This window comes from Plecotus auritus (assembly GCF_963455305.1).
Source record: "Plecotus auritus genome assembly, chromosome: 10".
In the NCBI taxonomy this organism is placed as follows: domain Eukaryota; kingdom Metazoa; phylum Chordata; class Mammalia; order Chiroptera; family Vespertilionidae; genus Plecotus; species Plecotus auritus.
This window is the reverse complement of record NC_137785.1, coordinates 42,243,505-42,267,624: the sequence shown is the minus strand read 5'-3', so window position 1 is coordinate 42,267,624 and position 24,120 is coordinate 42,243,505. Positions and strand designations below refer to the sequence as shown.

General features: G+C 42.0%; 1 protein-coding gene across 4 annotated transcripts in view; it reads right to left on the bottom strand.

Moving 5' to 3' along the window:
• Window positions 1-24,120, bottom strand: part of WDR59 (WD repeat domain 59) — a 75,672-nt gene that overhangs the window by 28,869 nt on the left and 22,683 nt on the right. For all 4 annotated transcript variants that reach the window (XR_013959183.1, XM_080644329.1, XM_080644330.1 and 1 more), the window contains exons 8-17: window positions 22,073-22,189; window positions 15,553-15,630; window positions 12,139-12,295; window positions 9,365-9,444; window positions 7,987-8,119; window positions 7,730-7,854; window positions 5,421-5,585; window positions 2,553-2,648; window positions 2,246-2,402; window positions 1,711-1,780 (exon numbers count right to left, since the gene is read on the bottom strand). Coding sequence is in view for 3 of the 4 variants with exons in the window: in XM_080644329.1 (XP_080500455.1) it covers window positions 1,711-1,780; window positions 2,246-2,402; window positions 2,553-2,648; window positions 5,421-5,585; window positions 7,730-7,854; window positions 7,987-8,119; window positions 9,365-9,444; window positions 12,139-12,295; window positions 15,553-15,630; window positions 22,073-22,189 (1,178 nt within the window). In the remaining variant the exon portion in view is untranslated. The remainder of the gene's footprint in view (window positions 1-1,710; window positions 1,781-2,245; window positions 2,403-2,552; window positions 2,649-5,420; window positions 5,586-7,729; window positions 7,855-7,986; window positions 8,120-9,364; window positions 9,445-12,138; window positions 12,296-15,552; window positions 15,631-22,072; window positions 22,190-24,120) is intronic.

Sequence of the window (24,120 nt, the reverse complement as noted above, 5' to 3'; positions counted from 1 at the left end):
TTCCGACCAAGGGCACATACCTGGGTTGTGGGCTCAATCCCCAGTAGTGGGCGTGCAGGAGGCAGCCAATCAATGATTCTCTCTCATCGTTGATGTTTCTATCTCTCTCTCCCTCTCCCTTCCTCTCTAAAATCAATAAAATGTATTTTTTTAAAAAACAAAACAGTAGTATGGGGGATGTTGTTTGAGTGGGCAGGAGGAGTATACCGAAACTCGATACCTTCCATTCAATTTTGCTATGAATCTAAAATTGTCTAAATGATAAAGTTTATTAATTAAGAAAAAAACTTTACAATATAATCCAGCAATTCCATTCCTAGCTAATACCCAAGAACAGTGAAAACATATGTTCACACAAAAGCTTGTATACAAATGTTCATAGCAGCATTATTCATAATAGCCAAAAAGTAGAAATAACCCAAATGCCCAATGACTGATGAATGAATAAATAAAATATGGAGCGTATACTGGTATGTGTATATATATGATCCTCAAAACATTACACCAAATGAAAGAAGCCAGTCACAAAGGAAACAAAGGACCACATACTATATGATTTCATTTATATGAAATGGCCAGAATAGGTACAATTATCGGCAGAAAGCAGATTAGAGTTTGGAAGAATAGAGGAGAAGAGGTGATAGCGAAGGGGATATGAAGTTTCTTTCTGAGATAATGAAAATGATCTAGAATGTGACTGTAGTGATGACTGCACATATCTGTGAATATACTAAAAACCACTCAATTATACACTTTAAATGGGTCAACTGTATACTATGTGAATTATATCTCAATAAAACTGTTAAATGAAACTTTTTCTTTTAAAGCAGTAATAATAAGAAATGCAGTTAGAGCACTCCCTATGTGCCAGGCAGTGTTCTAAATGCTTTATAGGGACTAACTCCTTTAATCTCCACAGTTAGTAAAGGAGGTAGGTGCCATTATCACCCCCAAGTTATTGTTGAGCAAAATCAAGCACAGTCCAAAGGTCATATAACTACAGGGCCAAGATTTGTATCCAGCAGTTTGGCTCTGAAGTCCATGTTCCCACTTGCTACACTAGACTGCCTCTCAAGAAAAAAAAAGGAAGAAAAATAATGAAGACTAAACAGAAAACACATTAAATTGTTAACAGTGGCTTTCCCCAGGACATGGGGGAAAAAAAGAAGAGCTTTCATATTTTGATTTAAAACTTCCTTATTTCCCTGGTTAGTGTGGCTCCATGGTTAGAGCATCTGCCCTGGAACCAAGAGGTCTTGGGTTCGATTCCTGGTCAAAAGCACGTACCTCGTTTGCAGGTTCCACAGCCCTAGTAGGGGCACATATGGGAGGCAACCAATCAAAGTGTCTCTCTCACATCAATGTTTCTCTCTCTCTCTCTCTCCCCTTCTTCCCTCCCTTCCACTTTCTCTAGAAATCAATGGAAAAAATATCCTCTGGTGAGGATTAAAAATAATAATAATAACAGAAGAAACTTGCCTTGTTTAGACAACAGCTTTCATTAAACTACTCAGTCTGGTGGTTTGGTTGTAACTTCATAGTAGAAATCTCAGCTTAGTTAAAATTTAATGAATCTGATCTTTCTCAAATAAACTTATAATACATATTTACTGAAGATAAAATAAATTGTCTAAAGACAAACTCAAAGGTCATCCCCAGATGTCTGCCCACTTCATGAATGTAGCTTACAGCTGTATCTCCCAGACTCACCTCGGAGTAGGTTCTGTCGGGGACACTGTTCGATGCATCGTCATAGGCCTTGTGAAATACACCAGATACCCTGACAAAGGAAACATCACATGTGCACATCAAGGTCAATGAGCCGGACATGGGAAATCCTAAGGCAGCATTGGTCAATCTTTTGTCTATTTCAATATATCTGAAGGACAGGACACATTTCCATGAGGTGCAAAGGCTCATGACTGCAGTCATACTTAACAAGGACCAAGGTCAGGATCCAGGAGACGGGATGTATGTATTTTGGAAAAAGTCATCACAGGTATTTTATATTACCTGGTCAGGGGACATGTCCCCTGTTAAGAATAAGGACTCTGAGTGAGACCCAAATTCATACTCTCAAGACTGTAATTCTGGTGAACATTCGTAGGATTTGTCCACAGACGCCAATCTGGCATCAGACCATATTACACTACGACAGAAGTTTTTTTGAGTTCTCAGAAAATAAAAACAAAGAAAAATTGCTCTCCCAAAATCTAGAATCAGAGAACCAAAAAAAAAGACCAACCTGCTCCACAGAACCTGGCCCCCGAGGTCCTAGGAAAGGGAATATTGGCATCCTGGTATGACCCATAGGCGGTGGTTACCCGGGCAAACGTGGGTAAGGGTGGTGTGACGGAGTTAGGGAGCACAAAGGGGTTGCTGGAAGCACTGTCTTCTTGATTCTGAAATTTAAAAGTCAACAGACTAAAAACCACAACCTGTCTCAAAGCTGAATTACAAAATAAATAAAGATATATTATTACAAAATCAGGTGTCCAGGGAGGAAGAAATTACACAAAACACCAAAGCATAGGTTGGTACAAGAATCTCACCACGAAAGACTCAAGACAGGAGACGAGCTGGCGCAGGCAGGGCTCCAAACAACTCTGGTTGCGTTTCACTTTTTGCAGGGAAGTGTCTTTCAGGATCTGGAAAAGGCACAAAACACAGTCAATAATAGCAACATTCTTCAAAGCAGTCGGAAGCGGTGAAGAGCAGGGAGACTGGAGCACCGCTGTGCCAGAGGCTTCCCACTCAAATTACTACTTCCACCTTCTCTAGAGGCTCGGAGAGAAGACTCATTTCTGAACCCACTCGGAGAAGCCCTTTCCTTAGGCAGGCACACACGCTGGTTTTAGAGGGCACGTTTCTAGTAATGGAATGAATGTTCTTTAAGTGAACATTCTACTCCTTTCCTCATCCCCTGATTTACCCCCGCCTCCATGAGAAATCTTGGTACCTTACAAGGAACACCCGCTGGGCTGAACTGAAAATTGCTCTGAGTGATACATATAATAAGCCAGGGGGAACAGATGTATCTTTTTTCTTCTTCTTTGGTTCTTTAAAAATATAAATCCCATCATTTTAAGGCACATGCTGTGCATGTAAGCTGACATACACATATTGAAGACAGGCATGTAAACTGGATTTGCACTGTCCAATACGGAAGTTGTTACCCACATGGGGGTACCGAGTAGGTGGAATGTGGCTGTCTGAACTGAGATGTGCTGTAAGTATACAATTCATACCAAATGTTGGAGACTTAGTACCAAAAAACAAAAAGTAAACTATCTCAATAATTTTCATTTTCATACTGACTACATTGTTGCTCTGATAATTCTTTGGATATACTGGATTAAATAAAAATATTGTTGAATTAATTAATCTTTTGTTTTTAGTTTAAAATTACAAGTGGCATGTATTATATTTCTATTGGACAGCACTGAATTTAACCTTTAATTAAGAACACTTCCTAATCATATCATTTTTATACCAAAAGAAAATCTTTTTTATTTTTTTTATTTTATTTATTTTTTTTTAATATATTTTATTGATTTTTTAGAGAGGAAGGAAGAGGGATAGAGAGTTAGAAACATCGATGAGAGGGAAACATCAATCAGCTGCCTCTTGCACACCTCCTACTGGGGATGTGCCCGCAACCAGGTTACATGCCCTTGACCGGAATCGAACCTGGGACTTTTCAGTCCGCAGGCTGACGCTCTATCCACTGAGCCAAACCGGTTTTGGCAGAAAATCTTTTTTACATGTCCAAATGAGACAATGAAATATTCAAATTCCAAGTACAAAATGTCAAATACCACAAAATCTGAGTAATTAGCATTTCAGAGGTCCTTATGACACTTGAAAATTTTCTTAATTACATAACTAGGTCTGATGCCAGGTGGGTACTAGAAATATTGGGGAGAGTAACTTTGCAAATGCATGATTGTGTAACCACTATACTGTATACCTGAAATTAAAAATAATATTGAATATAAACTCTAATTGCAAAATAAAATAAAAATGTTTTAACTAAAGATCATACTCCAAGAATACAGATTAAGTGCATATGAAATAAACTAGGCAAAAGGTGAACAGCATTCGGGTCAACTTGGTTTTGTCAGGACATCTGTTACTTCATTATGTGATTCTGCTCACACTGCAAAAGGTGTATCATCCCCAGCTCATGGGGCTTCCTCATGGGAATTCTGCCTGATTTGCTCTGTGTGAACTGACAAATCGAGTTTCTGCACATGCAGGGGTAAAGACCAGCCACCAGGCTGCCCCTCCTCCACTCAGGCACTGCCATCCTTCACACACTCACCTGTGCAGCCAGCTGCCTCATTTGAGGATGGCACTGTCTTTTTTTATGGAATGCATTTTTTTTATTTTTTATTGTTTAAAATATTACAAATAGTAGTACATATGTCTCCTTTTTCCCCCACCGACCTTCCCCTCAAGCCTCCCCTACCCCTTAGCACATGCCCTCACCCTCTACCCCCGGCCCAGTGTCTGTGTCCATTGGTTATCCTTATATGCATGCATACAAGTCCTCTAGTTGATCTCTTACCCACCCCCAACCCTCCCCTGCCTTCCCGCTGTAGTTTGACAGTCTGTTCGATGCTTCTTTGTCTCTGTGTCTATTTCTGTTCATCAGTTTATGATGTTCATTATAGTCCATAAATGAGTGAGATCATGTGATATTTATCTTTCTCTGACTGGCTTATTTCGCTTAGTATAATGTTCTCCAGTTCCATCCTTGTTGTTGCAAATAGTAAGAATTCCTTCTTTTTTACTAAACTAAAAATGGAACTGCCATTTGACCCAGTAATACCCCTTCTAGGTATATATTCCAAGAAAACAGAAACACCAATCAGAAAGGATATATGCACCCCTATGTTCACAGCAGCACAATTCACAACAGCTAAGATTTGGAATGGATTTTTTTAATGACCTTACACATTTTTTTTCTGATTACAAAATATATTTTATCTTCAGAATACACCTTGCCTATTGTTTCCAAATAAATGAAACTATATTGCAAGGTTTTTAACCTGGGAGTAATACATAGTTTTAATGAGATCTCTGAGCAGATTAAATGTATCAGTAATCATAGAGCTGCATATTATTTCATAGACAATTATCTCTGAAATTATATGAAATATTTGTGTAGATTTTTCTGGAAAGGGTCCATAGTTTTCATTAGACTTTCAAAGGGTGTCCATGACCCAAAAAGGTCAAGAACCACTGCTCTAATGTTTTCTACACAAAATGAATAGCAAGTGTTAACATGGCAGTGTGTCAGGACAGATGACTTCCAAATCTTACCTGTTGGTATTTTCATTCAACTTCACTACTCATGCTCAGGAGCAGAGTTCTTATACAAACATCAAGGACAATATGTGAACACAGATCCCAACCTTTAGCAGCTTCGCTTTCATCGTGGACGTGATGGTCGTGGGATTGATAAACTGGAAGGAAGGGGCAGCATTGTTTGGATACTGTGCAGGGAACTTCACCAGCATCTTGACACGATGGTTGCTACAGTGCACAGACACTGTGCAGCTCCTATCCGCTGCGTCCATCTGCAAGGGACAAATAAATAACTGCTTTGGAGACTAACCGGGAAGGGTCTTTAGATGCAAATGGATTTAAATCAGCTAACAGGCCATAGCTGGTTTGGCTCAGTGGATAGAGTGTTGGCCTGTGGACTGAAGGGTCCCAGGTTCCATTCTGGTCAAGGGCACATGCCCAGGTTTCAGGTTTGATCCCCAGTAGAGGGTGTGCAGGAGGCAGCCGATTAATGATTCCCTCTCATCATTGATATTTCTATCTCTCTCTCCCTCTCCCTTCCTCTCTGAAATCAATAAAAACATATTTTAAATCAGCTAACTGAATGCTCCTAGTTGCTGAAATCTCCAAAGATAAAGGTAGAACTCCAAAAACAAATTAATTTGGAAGATTTGGACAACTCATTAATTTTAGCATCACTTTAATAAGTATAAAATATTCTAATTTTAAAAAGCTTCATCCTAAAAGTTGTAGGTAGGCTGAAACATATTTATTTTGAGAAAGGAAAATAAAGCAGGAAAAAGTTAAATACTTGACTCGATTTAAAAAGTACTCCTTGGAAAATCCATAAAAATGGACTGATTAGTAGTTGCCATGGGCTAGGGAGAGAGGAAAATGGGGAGTAACTGGGGATACAGGACTTCTTTGGGGATGATGGAAATGCTCTGCAATTAGACAGTGCTTATAACTGCCCAACTTTGTGACTATGTGAGAATAAACAAGTCATCTTTTCTGTCAAAGAACAGTTTAGACAGCCGCCATTTTGGACTGCATGACTTGGCAGCCGCCATGTTGGCCGCATGGCTTGCAGCTCCCCTGGGGGCTGCCATCTTGAAACAGCAAAGGCCAATCCCTCCCTTTGAATTAGTGAATCGCGAAAGACTGTGCGTCTAAGCTCCAATCAAGAGCAAAGGACAGGTCACATGCCTAAGGGATTATAAACCCCAGCAGCCCACCTGCTTGGTGTGCATGTGCTTCCAGACCATGTGTGCGCACCCTTCTACGTAAAAGAAAAGATGTTTGCCTTGCTGCCTGGCTCCCGAGTATGTTTTGTGTTCTACCAGGACCCCTGACTTGGGGAGCTCGCCTTATTTCTAACAACTATATTAAGAACCACTAAATTATACACTTTAAAAGGGTAAGTATGGTATGTGAATTATATCCCAATAATTTTTAAAAAGCACTCCTGGGAAAAGAATTAAGATTTCCTTCTTAAACTAGATCACCAGGTATCCACACTCACTGTTTTCAACTGTGATAGAGGTGTATAAACTGAGTTTATATAGACAGCCAATTAACCTAAGAATCCTTTATCTCTTTCGTTTGCCTGTGCTGTCAACTAGAGAAGACATATGGAGCACAGTGAAGAGAGCCACACGTGTGGGAAATCTGGAGACAGATATTCAAATCTCTTCCATCAAATAGCTGCTGACCTTGAACAAGTCATCTCTTAGTGTCTCCCTTTCCTCATCAGAAAAGTGGGGATAAAAGCACTTGTTGCAGAGTTGTTTTAAACGCCGAATGAGATATGTAAGTGTACATATACATGCCTACTATTAACTGAATCTGGGCAAAAGAAAAACTAATCAAGTTTTAAAACTTCTTTATAGAGACTCAATTCCCTGAAGCAAAGAACAGCTGCAAAAAAAAAAAAAAAAAGAATAAACCTTTCCATGTGTGAAGTGAACAAAGAGGTTTGGTCACCCTCTTACTATGACTCTGAATCACCAAGGACATGGTCGGCTTTAAGGGAAGATTGGACAGCAAAGCACAAAAAGTCCTGGAGAGTCAGAGGTTTGGCTTCCAAACTCAGTTCTGTCATTAACTTCACCAGTAACTTGAGTCAAATCACTAAGTCTTCCCAGATCTAAGGATCTTCACATATAGTAAAGGAGGTGTTGGAGCATCTAAGATTTTAAGACACATGAGCATCAGTTTATCTCTTAGGTCATCTTATGAGACAGTAATATGGTTAGAAAAATAATCTGCATTTGTAAAATATCAAATTCTTTAGAAAACCCAGGAAATAAAAAGTAAACAGAGAGACTTATCTGTTAGAGCAGCAAAGCTATTCGCTAGCTGAAATCATAGCTGAAATAGTCCCCTCTCCCACCAACTGCCATCGCGAGCATGAGACAATTCAATAGACTTGGAGCACCTCCACGTTGACATTCCGGATCTGCACATTGATCAGGGAGAACTCCTGCTGCAGAGTCTGAGGCAGTCCCGGTTGATCTGATTTCTTCTCTTCCAGGAGACTGCTCGGGGGATCTTCCTTTAAGACTAGCAAGGGAGAGAGGTTCAATTGTTGGCAAACATCTCTGACACTGAGTCAGAGAGCAGTTCTAAGGTATCTTCTACAACTCTGAAATGCGCAGAGGGCACCTCACGTAAAACATCAGTTTGACCAATTACCTTCTTCCTCTCCATGGCTTGAGCTGTGCTGGTGATCTGTGTCCTGAGTGTGAAGGGTCTTCTCTGGTTCCGGCAGAAGAGAAATGCTCTCGATGAACTCATCAACACCATCTAATATGTCATTTGCACAAAGCTGCAACAAAGGGTAGAAGATCTCAGTTCAGAAAAGTCAGTGGAAATGGTCATCATGTTGGGTTAGAGTTCTCACCTAAAAATGGGAATCACAGCCCTGGCTGGTCTGGCTCAGTTGGTTGGGCATCGTCCTGTGCATCAAAAGGTTGCCAATTCGATTCCCGGTCAGGGCAATGCCTGAGTTTCAGACTCCACTTCCCCCATTCCCACCCCCCGGCCATATGGGGCCAGCAGGAGGCATTTGATCGATGTTTCGTTCTCACATTGATGTTTTTCTCTCCTTCTTTCTCTCTCTAAAAATCAATTTTTAAAAAAATTGGGAATCACAAAAGATAGAGATATCAGACAAAAACTGATAAAATCAAAACAGGTTTTATCTATCACCAACTCTCCCTAATTAAATACACAGGAGAATAGAGTGTATTATTCTACTATTAAATACACAGGAGAATAGAGTGTATTACTCTATTATTCTACTGTGGAATTTTTTCATCCTGTTCATAGTTTATGCAAGCCTCAGAAAACATTATTTTTAATTCTAATCCTTGATGGAGTTATTCAGCTAACCCCAAAAATATAATAACCTTCAGAGCATTTAGAGCAAATGGCACTTTTTGGAGAAAAATAGATTTGAAAGACAATAAGGTGATGATAATTCATACTAAGCAAATTTTACCCACCATTTTCTATCCACTCTGTACAGAGCACTGTACAGGGAGGAATACAAGTGAGACATGGTTCCTGACTTCAAGAAATGTAGCCACCGAATGAGAAGACAGAACACTGAGATGAGGCAGAGCAAAGCAGTTCATACCTGCTTCATATAAAAAACAGGTATCGTTCATGGGGCAAAAATTGGAAAAGACTTCATAGAACAGGTGTCATTGATGGACATGGAGGGCTCTGAACACTACAGAGTGCAAGGGTAAATTTCCTAGCCCATTGAGAAGAAAGGGAAATGAAGCCCATGGGCCATTTGCTCAGTATGCTGCCTACACCCTCCTAAACCAGAACAGGAGAAGTAAAGACATGCAGAGGTTCTTCAACCTTTAAGTGCTGAATACTGAAGTTGGCTCTTGAAGACCTCATAGGCTCACTGTGGCAAACACAGCCACTTGGCCTACCAGCAAGTACGTATTAAATATCTATCATGTATCCTCTAACTTCCACAAATACCAAATTCTGTATTTTTTAAAGTTTCTAGTGTATCTGGTTACATTCCCCCACAACAGCAACGAATACATACCCTCTGCATCTGGGAATCCACCCGCCACATTCTCAAGGTCTGGTCCCGTGACCACGTAACCAGTTGGTAGTCCTTGGACCCTAGAAATCACCAAATAAAAGTCCTGGAAAATTTTCTAAATTAAACATCAATTTTGCTACAGGTTGCAATGGAGTGAGATTGATTGATTTGATTCATTCATTCATCCATCCATTCAATAAATATTTATGAACTGTTATAGCCACTACAGCATGAATACAATAACCTCTGACATTGTAGATCTTACGTACCAATGGTGGAAATAAACAAACTAATAAATATGTAATAAAATGTTGGTAGTGACAGTGTTATTAAAAAAAAAAAATAGAGGAGAGAGACTGATAGGAAAGCTATTTTTAGACAGGACTCCCTGTGGAAGTCACATTTGAGCAGAAACTTAAATGAGGTGAAATAATAACTAGCAAAATTAGCAGGTGAAGAGTGATACTGGGGTTTAATGACACATTAAACTTTCACCTCCACAAATGTTCTTCTTTTATATGCTCCAGAGCCGGGGAATACAATTTTTGCAAAATGAATTGATTTAAATGCATCATGGTATCTTACTGTTTAAAATAATTTTTTGGAAAAGAGGTGCACGCATCTCTTTATAAAATGAATAATAAATCTTTAATGTTTTGAGTTAACTGAATTATATTTTCACGTTAGGTCAGGTCAAAGGAAAATTATTCTGAAAGGCTCAGGGTGCTTTATGAAAGAGCTTTATGAAAGGTCAGGACATTTGAGGGAAATTATGTAGTATCTAGAATCTGCTTCATGGCATCTTCAGAGAGCAAAAAACTTAGAAGTAATTTCACCAATTCCCTCATTTTACAGATGGGGAAACTGAGGAAACAACACAATCTATCCAAGTTAATCAGGTGAGTGAGGGACAAAAGTTCCTTCTCTGTCACTGCCTTCAAACAACGTTTCTATATACCTGTTTAAATCTAACAAGACAGCCCTGGCCAGTGTGATTCAGTTGGTTGGGTGTCATCCATTGCACTGAAAGGTTGCCAGTTCAATTCCCCAGTTAGGGCAGCCAATAGATGTTATGCTCTCAAATTGATGTTTCTCTCTCTCTCTCCCCCTTCCTCTCTCTCTAGAAATCAATAAACCATTCTTAAAAACAAACAACATGCCCTAGCTGATTTGGCTCAGTGGATGGAGTGTTGGCCTGCGGACTGAATGGTCCCAGGTTCAATTCCGGTCAAGGACACATGCCTGGGTTTTGGGCTCGATCCCGGGCGGGGGGTGTGCGGGAGGCAGGTGATCAATGATTCTCTCTCATCATTGATGTTTCTGTCTCTCTCTCCCTCTCTCTTTCTCTTTGAAATCAATCAATCAATATATATATATATGTGTAAAACAACAACAAAAACTAAGAAGACATGGCCAAAAAAGTAAAATACAAGAATACATAAAGGATGATTATATTCACAAAAGGTTCAACGACAAGCAAACCTAAACTATTTTGAGAAATGAAAAAAAAGGGTGGTAAAACTAAAAAGATAAAACCAGAAATCACTATCATAAGCATTAGGATAGTGTTTACCTCTAGGAAAAGAGACAGTATTGTGATCAGAAAGCTTTTGGGGTTCTAACAATGTTCTTTTCTTGACCTTGGTTGTCGTTATATAGATTTTCACTTTATTTTTTAAACTGTATGTGTTTTATGCAATTTTATGGATGGGTGATATATTTCACAATAAAAATGAATAAAAAACCAAAACCCTATAACTTACATTCAAAATTTCACTATTGGCCCTAGCTAGTTTGGCTCAGTGGATAGAGCCTCGACCTGCGGACTGAAGGGTCCCAGGTTCGATTCCAGTCAAGGGCATGTACCTTGGTTGCAGGCACATCCCCAGTGGGGGGTGTGCAGGAGGCAGCTGATAGTGATTCTCTCTCATCACTGATGTTTCTCTCTCTCCCTCACCCTTCCTCTCTGAAATCAATAAAAATATATATTTTTAAAAAAAAGAGAGGCTGCAACTAAATTTGCATGGTGAGTTGGTGGAGAAACTGAAGCCAAGGGCTGCCTGACTCCCACTGTAATTCTGACCAGGCATTAGTGACGGCTGGCTAATTAAGCTGCAATCACAAACATCCCCAAATCTCAGTAACTTAAAGGAAGGATTTTATGCTCACTCTCTATCTCTACCTCCTCCTCATTTCTGACCGGAGCGGCTTCATCTGGAGTCTTGCCAGCTGCGTGGCAGAGGCAATGAGAGTGTGTAATTGCACACTGGCTGTTAATACTTCAACCCAAAAGAGACCGCATCATGTTTCATGTTCAAAGCATGTCATTTGACCAAACTTATCTTCAAGGGCATGGGTGGTAAAATACCACTATGTGTTTGTGATGAGAGTGGGAATATGTGAGGGGCAGTGATGACCTTGGGTCTCCCTCGTCAGCAGAGTAGCAAAGGGCAACTGCCAGAGGCTTTTGAGGGTAGTAACCCCAGAGTTTTCAGCCCTAGAAATGACCCAACAGCAAGTCTATCCATTTCTTATTGATCTTTCCTACACAGGAGAGAGACTCCATGGAACGGACGAGAAGAGGAGGAAACATAGAAGCATCACAGCCCACACACCCCTTTGCCTATCTGTGATTAAGGGTGGTGGACCCTGACTGATTCCTAAAGCCAGCCCTGCTTCTGCATCCTCCTCATTGGATCACACAGCCAACCCTGACTGAGCTGCTGTGGAACGGCTCAGAAGGAAATCAGGCGGCCGTCTTCTCTCCCACTCACCTTCCTTCTGCTTCCTCCACTGGAACTCCAGCACCACGTCATCGTGCCCCACAAAGGTATGGACTGGGGTGTTCAAGTCAAAGACGTTCCACAAGAGGAGACTATTCTCCCTCCGCAGCTGGGGGACCATCACAGTCACTAATCCATTGCTGAACGGCTACAGCAGGAAAGGGAAAAGCAGGTGATGATTCCAGAGAGATCAGCTGAGTCTTCAGTAACAAAGTAGCAATTTTTTCCTAAAATAAATTGGATGATGGAAGGTCCCAACCCATCTGGGGAAAATTTTTCCAAATATCATAAGTTGACCATCACATCTACTTTTCTTTGCTTCTGGAAAGGACCAGAGCAAGTGAAAAAAAAAATGAAATAAAGCTAAGCCTCTCCCTAGCTGGTTTGGCTCAGTGGATAGAGCGTTGACCTGCAGACTGAAGGGTCCTGGGTTCGATTCTGGTAAAGGGCACATATCCGGGTTTCGGGCTCAATCCCCAGTAGGGGGCATGCAGGAGGCAGCCGATCAATGATTCTTCCTCATCATTGATGTTTCTATCTCTCTCTCCCTTTCCCTTCCTCTCTGAAATCAATAAAAATATATTTTAAAAATAAAATAAAATAAAGCTAAGCCAAATACTTGAAGAACTTTGAAAATATTCTAAAATATGGCTCTGACTGTTGCACACGGGAACACACTGTTTCAAGTTCCTTCACGAGTTACTGAGCGCCTTCCCAGAGTGAGCATGTAAGGCACGCTGGGAAAAGCCCAGAGCAGCAAGCACAATTCCTGTCTCGAGGAAATGCACCAGGGGCATACCATCCACGTGAACCATAACCTTCCCAGTGCCCCAAATACTACAGCTATTCAAAAAAAACCTCCCACTTAGTTTGAGGTCTGACAGATTTTACTTATCAACATCCAATCTGCTAGGCAGCTAAGGGGCCCATTTGATTGATGATTAGATACTGGTCTTTAAGGAATAAACCACCATCACCTAGAGCACATTTATCTCTACCTCCCCTCTTGGCAGCACTTCTAGACTTCGTTGTTTGTTTTTTAAGCAAACATATTAATCCAGAGATAAGAGCATCTGCCTTGACTGGTGTGGCTTAGTTAGTTGGGTGTCATCCTGCGCACCAGGAGGGGGTTGCCAAGTCGATTCCTGGCCAAGGGCAATCCTTCTCTCCCTCTCCCTTCCTCTCTCTCTAAAAAAAATCCATAAACTATTAAAAAAAAAAAAAAAAAAAAGAATAACGTCTGTTGTTGTCAACATCTGCTGCAGACAAGTGTTCCCAAATGCAAAAGCCACTTAATACCCAATTATCCTCTATGCTCCACAATGCCCCAGGGTGACAGCCTAATGTATAAAAGTAACTTTATTCATCCCTATCCTCCCTTTCAAATTGACTCTAAGAGAAATACATTACCTCTGATCAGCAGCTATCAATGTGGCAATGAAAAAATTGTTGGAATGTTGATAATATCCTACCCCCTATATTCATGGTACTTTATGATTTATAAAACATTTTCATATATGACTTTTCAAAAGGAAGGCATATTGTGCATATACTAAATGCCACTGAATTGCACATTTTAAAATGGTGAATTTTATCACAATAAAAAAGGAAGGCACTGTAAAAATTATTACAATGTATTTTACAAAGGAGAAAACTATTGCTCAAAAATACCAAATGGCTTGCCCTAACTGGTTTGGCTCAGTGGATAGAGCGTCAGCCTGCGGACTGAAGGGTTCCAGGTTCGATTCCGGTCAAGGGCATGTACCTTGGTTGCGGGCACATCCCCAGTGGGGGGCGTGCAGGAAGCAGCTGATCAATGTTTCTCTCTCATTGATGTTTCTAGCTCTCTATCCCTCTCCCTTCCTCTCTGTAAAAAATCAATAAAATATATTTAAAAAAAAATACCAAATGGCTTGCCCAAGGCCACACAAATATTAAATGTCTCATTATGGCATTATTCAAAATAGCCAAAATATGGAAACAACCTAAGTGTCCATCAATGGTGAGTGATAAAAATAAAAATATCACACACACACACACACACACACACACAATGGAATATTACTCAGCCATGAGAAAGAAGGAAATCCTGCCATTTACCACAATGTAGATGAACCTTGAGGGCATTATGCTACATAAAATAAGACAGAGAAAGACAAATACTGTATGATATCACTTATATGTAGAATCTAAAAAGACTGAACTCATAGAAACACCAAGTAAAATATCAATTACAGGGCTGAGGAGAGGGGAAGAAGAGGAAAGTTGGTCAGAGGGTACAAACTTCCAGTTATAAAATGATTAAGTTCTGGGGATCTAATGTACAACAGAGTGTTTAAAGTTAGTAACACCATATTACATACTTGAAAGTTGCTAAGAGAGTAAATCTTGCATGTTCTCATCACAAAAAAGAAATGGTAATTATGTGATGGAGGTGTTAGCTAATGCTATGGTGATAATTGTTTTGCAACATATAACATGTTGTGCAACTTGAACTTGCACAATGTTATATATCAACTAGAGGCCTGGTGCACGGATTTGTGCACTGATGGGGTCCCTTGGCCTGGCCTGCACCCTCTTGCAATCCGGGACCCCTTGGGGGATGTCGGATAGCTGGTTTCGGCCTGATCCCCATAGGCCCGATCCAGACAGGAGGGAGCCCAATCCAGACAGGAGGGAGCCGATCCTGTGCATTGAGCATCTGTCCTCTGGAGGTCAGTGTGTGTCACAGCGAACAGTCATTCTGGTCATTTGGTCACTTAGGCTTTTATATATATAGATTATAGCTCAATAAAGATGGGGGGGGGGGAGATTAAGTGGCATTGCTGGGCCCAAAACCCATGTCTTCTGAATCTAAAGCCAGACTTCTTTCCATCACAATCCACTGACCATAAGCCTCTCCACCCTCTGCTTCCATCTGACCCTCTTCCCCTGCTTCTAGTGACCACCTTCCCACTACCTAGCTTCCCAGTCTAGCTATGGTTAGCAATTCTAGTACAGATTCTTACCCAACATTCCAACAGTAAATTTTTAAATTTTTAAAAATTATTTTTAATTGGAGAGAGAGAGGGAAAGAGAAACATCAATGTTAGAGACATCAATGTGAGCGAGAAACACTGGTCAGTTGCCTCCTGTACGTACCCTGACTAGGGATGGAACCCACAACCTGGTATGTGCCCTGACCGGGAATTGAACCTACCACATTCTGGTATGAGATGGCGTACCAACCAACTGAGCCACACTGTCCAGGGCCCAAGGGTAAATTTTTAAGTGGATAACATCTTTTATGCCAGCATGACCACCTTAGTCCCACCCCTAAATCAAGACAGAAAGAGAAAACTGCCTCATAGAGAGTCCAGAACAACAAGATGGAAGTTTCCCAACACGAGACAGGTGTCCACTCACAGTGTATCTGGCCTTCCAGACAGGCACCTGGCAAGGGAGAATATTGAGGTATTTCCGAGGCTGGCGGTAATCCCAGAACTGGAAGAAGGAAAGAAAGATAATTTGTGAAATAAATGCCATTAAAAAACTCAACTATTGAAATACGAACAGCCTTTGGACTCATTGTTTTGTCTTCTAAAGCAGCGGTCGCCAACCGGTGGTCCACAAACCACTGGTGTCCGTGAGGACCAAAAGGCTGGCGACTGCTGCTCTAAAGACACATTTCAACAGTGCATTTCAGTCACCCCCACGCCATGCTACTGGTGCAGAGACACAAAGAAAACCTCGCCTTCACACTCATAACCATTACAGGAGAATTTTCGGACTTCATGAGTGTAAGGTCTGGGGCTGGGAAAGCAGGAACTTTACAAACTTTGCTTTCTAGCCTGCTTGAATAATGAGGAAAATAGACTTAAGCTGTCTGACCTTGTAGGCCAGAGACTAGATATGCCCATAATTTCAATGCCATGCCAGGTGCATTTTTTAATTGGATAGAACTGTGTTGTTTTCAAGGCCAGCAGCGAGATAACCACTAAGTGCACATAGGGCTGGCTCTTTAATAAAAAGGGAAGTTCTGCTTGTAGCCTTGCTTAGAATTTGAATTCATTTTCTCTAAGCCCACTGGTGAAGCCCACCGGTGAATAAGTGTGACTCCCCCGGCCTGTGCTCTCAGACCGCGGGACCTCACCCAAGAGCTTTCAATAAACGCGATTTTTCGCTTTAACCTGCTTGTCTTGGTCAACTTATTGGTTTCGGTCGGGTTAAGTCTTACATCTCTGATTAAACCTTACAATGAGGACCACGCTGGGGCAGATCACTATCAGCGTGCCTATTAAACAACATTCTCAGCTGAAAGGTAAGAGTGACATGTTTTCACCCTTTATCACTTTCACAAGTAGAGGAATTTAACTAACAATAGCTGTAATGTACTGACTACTTATTGCATTTCAGACAAATGTTTAGAGCTTTTGAGTTTTTATCCCATTAAATCTTTACAACAACCATATAATGAGTGTTATCAATCTCTTTTGCAAACGGAGAAGCTAAAATTACTAACCCATAAAACTTGCCCAAGGTCACACAGGAAAAAGATGGTTATGCAACTATCTGCGTGCACACCAATCCACTCATTCACCCACACCTACATGGAAGGTGTGGGACTTGAAGTTGCAGTTATACAACGTGAGCCAGATACAAACTCTCCCTTAGAGATGATACCTGTGCTTGCAATGGAGAGACAAATATACTTGGAGTGCAGCCCTCGTCATGAGAGCAGAAAATGGCAAAGCACCATGGCAAGAGGACCAAGAGTGAAACTCTGAATTATTGAGATATTAAGAAATTATTTTCAAAAACAGACAGAAGCCACTCTGGAAAACAGTTTTGCAGTTTCTTTAAAAGTTAAATGCACACCTACCATAAGACCCAGTGATCCCACTCCTACATATTTATCCTAGAAAACTGAAAATTTCTATTCACAAAAAAATCTATAAATGTATGGTTATAGCAGCTCTATTTGCAACCACTAAAAACTGGAAACAGCCCAAATGTTATCCAATGGGTCAACAGATAATAAGTTGTAGGATATCCATACAATGGATTATTACTCAGCAGTAAAAAGTATAAGAACTATTGATTTTTTTAAATTAATCCTTACTTGAGTATATTTTTTCCATTGATTTTTAGAAAGAGTAGAAGGGAAGGAAGGAGGAAGAGAGAGAAACATCAATGTGAGAGAGACACACAGTGATTAGTTGCCTTCTGCACACGCCCCAACCAGGGCTGGGGATCGAACCTGGAACCCAGATAAGTGCCCTTGACAGGATATCAAACCCGCAACCCTTAAATGCACAGGCCAGGGCAGAACTATTGATTCTTCAAACAACTTGGACAAATCTTAAAGATGTTATGCTGAATGAAAGAAGCCATCCTCAAAGTTACATACTACATGATTCCATTTTAATGACATTTGCAAAACACAAAACTATAGAGAACGGATCCATGGTTGTCAGAAGTTAGGGGTGGGGGAGAGTTTAACTATAAAGGCATAGCATGCAATAATTCTTGTTTCTTCTGATAACTCTTTTTTTGCCAAATCCAGGCCCCATATTCAAACTTATAAAATTGTTAAGATGTCTTTTCCATCTAAACTGCTTTTGGGTTTCCCTGATGGCCATAAGGTAAACTATAACTTACTCCGTCAACTTATAAAAGAAGGGAAACTAGAAATATTAGATAGGCTTGGCATTCTCCAGATTTTTAATTAGCTCAATACAATGATTTCATGCTATCAAGTCCACCATAATGGAAAAACTAGCAAGTGAAAGAGAAGTTCCACCTCCCTGGATTAATTATCTACAACTAAAATATTGTTACTATGAATGCATTTCAGTTGTGTACTTTTCAGGTTAGAAACAAAGATTGGCATGACAATTAACAAAATTAATCCTTTTTTTAAAAAAATGATTTTGCTTCTAGGTTTAAATATAGTCAACAGTTGATGACAATTATAACATACCATTGATGGGATAAATGGGAAGACCCTGGAGAGCTGACAAAGTCCTCACTGTTCATAACAAACTCTTATTCTCAAGGCATCAGTGATGGAGTCTTAGGACATGGTCACATGTTACATGTGACTAGAGGTCTCTATGTTTCTCTCTGATAGAGTTGGTTATTATAATACATTAATCAGAGCCATGCCGTCCTCCCATCCACAGGCGATTTCTGCTTTTCTCTTACCACTGCCAAAGGGCCCCAGCTGTAAGCTACAGATCAGAAAGGAAGTTTTCTGAAGAACTATAAGAAAGGTTTCAATCAAGAAGGAAAGAACCAGGTTCTTGAATAGCCTCAGGGGTACAGATTCTCAATAAGGCTGACCTTGATCCATGGCCAAACACTCATCTCTCAGAATGTACCCAAAGGACCATGCTTGGATTTCCAGGACTCAGTCTAAGGCAATTTTCTGAAATAGACTGCTTAAACCGAGATCAGGAAAAAACCAATTTCATTGTGGTTAATGTTCTATTTTTAATGGCTATATAAGAAAAATCCTTTATAAAAATCATTTCCCTTCTTCTTAATTCAAGAGTTTTATGGTTAACAATTTACAAACTGAAGTGAAACACTCATTCAATGCTTGTTCCAGCTGATCCCAGAGAATTCAGAAACTAAAAATACAATGAAAATTATTACTACAAATTATAAGCTAATATATTGTCAGGTAAATGTAAGAAAATGATTGTGTAGGGGGGAAATGACATACTCATCCTTATATACAAATTAGTAAAAATAATGGTTGAATATTATACAATGTGCCTCTAAATTATTTTACTTTTTACATTATGTTATTTATACACCGAGTGGCCAGATTATTATGATCTCTGAACGCAAAATAATCTGGCCACTCAGTGTATATCCTATATAATAAAAGGCTAATATGCAAATTGTCCCCTTGACCAGGAGTTTGACCAGCAGGCCGGCCGGCCAACTGCCCATGTCCTCTCCCCCATGCACTGGGCTGGCCGGACCCCACCCATGCACGAATTCATGCACTGGGCCTCTAATATATATATATATATATATATATATATATATAGAGAGAGAGAGAGAGAGAGAGAGAGAGAGAGAGAGGGAGAGAGAGATGGAGGGAGAAAGGCCAGATTATTATGCATTCAGAGATCATAATAATCTGGCCACTCAGTGTACACATTCAATAAAAACTGTCTTCCTTCTTACCAGAATATAGTGGAATAAGTAAGTACCATGCCAAAAATTTCATTTAATTCATAAGCTAAGCCTATGGGTAAGGAACAAGGACTGTGTTTCACACGTGGACCTTGCCTGTTACCTGCTTTATTGCCTATGTAATCTCAGCCTCACAGGTAGTAAAAATGTCAGTGTGCCCTAACTGGTTTGGCTCAGTGGATAGAGTGCCGGCCTGCGGACTGAAGGGTCCCGGGTTCGATTCCGGTCAAGGGCATGTACCTCGGTTGCGGGCACGTCCCCAGTGGGGGGTGTGCAGGAGGCAGCTGATCGGTGTTCCTCTCTCATCGATGTTTCTAGCTCTCTATCCCTCTCCCTTCCTCTCTGTGAAAATCAATAAAATATATATTAAAAAAAAAAAAATGTCAGTGAACAGTAACAAACTTGGGGACCTCAAAGATAGAGGCAGAGGTGAATTGGTTAGTTTCTGGTTCCTGAACTTGGAAGACAAGCTGGGGGATGGGGGACAAAAATCCAAATCTAAAACAAAGAAACAAGAAAACCACTTCTGGCACATAAACGTAAATTACAACCCTGGGGGATTTACAAACCTCAAGAGAGAAGTTAACTTTCAAGACTTAGTGTATGTATGGTTTTAGTTTTGCTAACCATACCAAAAAGACAAGCATGCCTAAGAAAATAGAGCAAAGCATTAAATTAATGATGCTGAATCACAAAATTGCTAAGCAATTTCTGTGGTTAAATCTCTGACCTTCCAGGCAGAGGCCTGACCACAAGGAGGAACTGTAGAGCAAGGCTGACTCCGTGCCCTGCATCCTTTTGAATAAGGGGGCACACACATCACATGTCACAGAGAAGAAAAACAAACAATAAGAAACACTACACTCTGAGATAAACCAAAAATAATAGTCACCAAAACACATGAACCTTGAGCATTTCCTATAAGTTAAAGAATCTCTAATAAAACAACTCTATTCCTGACTTCTGCAATGCTGATGTCTGAAGATGTCATAATTTTATAAAAATCATGTAAGAAAACTGATGTTTTTCCACCCCAGATAGACTAATAGTAAACTTGATAACCTTAACAATTCTGTGGGTTTTTCTCCTTTCCTTATATGGCTGTTGTGTTTTTTCTTTGCTGAGCCAGTCCTTCTGAAATCCGACTTCCTGGCAACTTCTTTGTAAGTAAACTTCTTTTCCTTTCTAAATGCTTTTGTTTCTGACTTCCTTTCACAAGGAGAAAGGAATAAAGTCCAGGATCGTATCAGATACTAGAGGCTCGATGCATGAATTCATGCACAGGTGGGGTCTGGCCGGCCTGCCCCAATGGGGGACCATCGGGCTGGGCCTGCGGGGTGGCAAGGGGCTGCAGGCAGTTGCCAGCTGGCCCCACCCCCAATTGGGGTATTGGAGGCCGGTCGGGGGCGGGGCTGGTCAGGGGGAGGGGTGGCGGGCAGTTGGTCGGCTGGCTGGCCCCACCTCCGATCGGGGTGTTGGGGGCCAATCAGGAGTGGGGCCAGCCAGTAGGGAGTGCTGATCGGGGCCCGGATCAGGCTGGTTGGCTGCCGCAGTACGCATCATAGCCACCGGTCGTTCTGGTGGTTCTGCTGTTCTGGTCTCTGGGCTTTTATACCATGTATATCCTATCTAATAAAGAGGGAATATGCTAATTAACCATCACTCCGTCACAAAGATGGCTGCACCCACAGCTGAGGCCAAGTTCCCATAAGGAGCCTTAACGAGCAATCAGCAGGGACCTGAGGCTATGCCCTCCCCCGCCCCCGTGGGGCTTGACAGGGGATCTCAAGGTGCACTTCCCATCCTGGTGCTGGGCTAGGGGACCTCAGGCTGCTCCGCCAGCCCCTGCGCCAGGCCGGGGGACCTCAGGCCATGCCCCCCACCAGGTGGGGCTTGACAGGGGACTTCAGGCTGCGCCCCCCACCCTGGCACCAGGCCGGGGGACCTCAGGACACACACCCCGCCCCAGCACTGAGCCAGGGGACCTGAGGCTGCGCCCCCCTGCCTGACGGGGCTTGACAGGGGACCTCAAGGTGCACCCCCAGTGCTGGGTCGGGGGAACTCAGGCCGTGCCCCCCGCCCAGGGGTGACCTGAGGCTGCGCCCCCTCCCCAACCTGGCGGGGCTTGACGGGGGACCTCAAGGCACGCCCCCCTACCCCGGTCTGGGCTGGGGGACCTCAGACCACGCCCCCCGTCCTGGCACCGGGCCAGGGAACCTGAGGCTACGTTCCCTGCCCGGCAGGGCTTGACAAGGGTGGGATTAGCCAGGTCTGGATCTATCTCAATGAAGGGGGGGCCGGCCGGGTCTGGGTCTCACATGATTTTGAGGCACATGTGGGTGGGCGGGGACTTGACTCTGGGTCCCGTGGTGTGCCCCAGACTCTGACAGGAGGAAGGTTTTCATATACATTTTACTAATTTTCTTTCATCTCTGACACTTCTATTATAGAGAAAGGGCAAATAACAATATTAAATTATTTCCTCTAATTAATCCCCTTTTCATGTGCACGAATTTCGTGCATCGGGCCACTAGTATATAGATATGCTACTATATCACTCCTACTATTCTACATAACCAGGTTTACTTGCTCAGCTCCCCAACAAGCACATGCACCCCTGAAACACACAGACTGCGCCAACATACTTTCCTTCAGAAGAAAATGCTACCTCCCAAACACAAACTGATGCCTTCCAAACACAGCTCCCCAACTTCCCCACTGGGGTACCACTCACCTTGACGGAATTATCTTGACTGGAGGTAGCAAGAATGTGCTCGCTGTCTGGGTGCCAGTCCAGGCCGTGGATTTTGGACAGATGGGCTGCTAGATATTCCACTGCTGTGCTAGGTTTCTGCAAAAGACCAGCACATAGTGTTGTCTATTTAGAAAAAACTCGAGTCTACCACATAGTCTGCAGGGTGATGAGCAGGGATACAAAAATGCTAGATACCGTCTCTACCTTTAAGAAACAACTTTGTTTTGTTTACAACAAACAACAACACTTATCCTGCTCTCCTTCACCCATGCTCTGTATATGGCTCTGGGAGCCTCCTCTCTTCCCGCTCCAGCCTGACTGGCTTTCATGAAGGATACGAGATAGTGGGGGCTTTTCCCCTTTAGTATTATGGTCTGCAATTCTTGCTCCCCTTCCTCACAATCACCCAAGAAGAGGGGCTGTGATGTCCAAACAGATCCAATGTCAATCCTGAAAACTTCCAATATTAATGTGACCAAGACCCCAGAAGAGAATGAACACACAACACAAAAGAAAACAATACACAATTAATAAGCATATAAAAACGAACAAGCTCAAAAGGAAACCTCAAACAATACATTAAAATATGTTTAAGCTATCAAATTAGAAGATACCTGTAAATAATACTCAATGCAGTCTGCATTTATCACTGCTCGTGTATATATAAAATACCAAAAGCTTTTTTTAGGGGGGGGAATTTGACAAAATTTTATCAAGAGACTTAAAATTTTTCTTTCTCAAGGGAATATTCCAATTTCACAGAAAGCTTTAGATACAAAAGATGTTCATCTTGGTGTTACATGGAATACCAGAAAACCAGAAACAATAAAAATAGTAAGTGGATGCCCTCACTGGTTTGCCTCAGTGGATAGAGCATCGGCCTGCAGACTGAAAGGTCCCAGGTTCGATTCCAGTCAAGGGCATGTACCTTGGTTGTGGGCACATCCCCAGTGGGAGGTGTGCAGGAGGCAGCTGATCAGTGTTTCTCTCTCATCGATGTTTCTAACTCTCTATTCCTCTCTGTAAAAAATCAATAAAATATATATATTTTTTAAAAATAGTAAGTGGGGAATAATTGAAATTTTTAAATCAATTCTAGTACAGCTTTCTGATACAATATGAAGCAGCCATTAAAAGTTATACTTAGAGCCCTAACTGGTTTGGCTCAGTGGATAGAGCGTCGGTCTGCGGACTCAAGGGTCCCAGGTTCGATTCCAGTCAAGGGCATGTACCTTGGTTGCGGGCACATACCCCGTAGGGAGTGTGCAGGAGGCAGCTGATCGATGTTTCTCTCTCACCGATGTTTCTAACTCTCTATCCCTCTCCCTTCCTTTCTGTAAAAAATCAATAAAAATATTAAAAAAAAAAAAGTTATACTTAGAGGAGAAACCAAGATGGCGGCATAGGTAAACACCTATACTGCTGCCTTTCAAAACTGCAACTGGAAGACAGAGCAGACATCGTCCAGAACCACCAGAAAGCTGGCTGAGTGGAAATTCTACAACTAGACGGAAAGATAAAAGGACACTGAGACCCAGAGGAGCTGTGGACAGAGGTATGGAGACCCGCGTGCGTGGAGAGGGCGGGCGGCTGAATACGCAGCTGGCTTACTCGCGGCGTGCGGAGAGGGCGGGCAGCAAGTGCACAGCTAGCTGTCTCGTTAGGGAGGGAAACAAAACCTCCCGACTGCACTGAAATCCAGTTCCGGGTGAGACTTTTGGGTACCCAGACTCATTCGGGGAGAAACTGGACTGTCTGGCAGCGGGCGAAACTCGAGGGCAGCCTTCTCTCAGAGGTGCGTGCAGCCATTGCCGCGGGACACTGAGACACAGGGGCCTCGTAGGGCGGGGCGGACAGGAAACCAAGGCTGTCTGCTCCACCCTGAGACTCTGCTCCATCCAAGCTGAGCACAGAAGCTCTCCCAGCGGAGACACAGCTGATCCTCACACCCAGTTTGCCTGGAGGTCAATTCCTCCCAGTGACACCAACAACAAGCAAGGCTTAACTACATCAAGACTGTGCACACA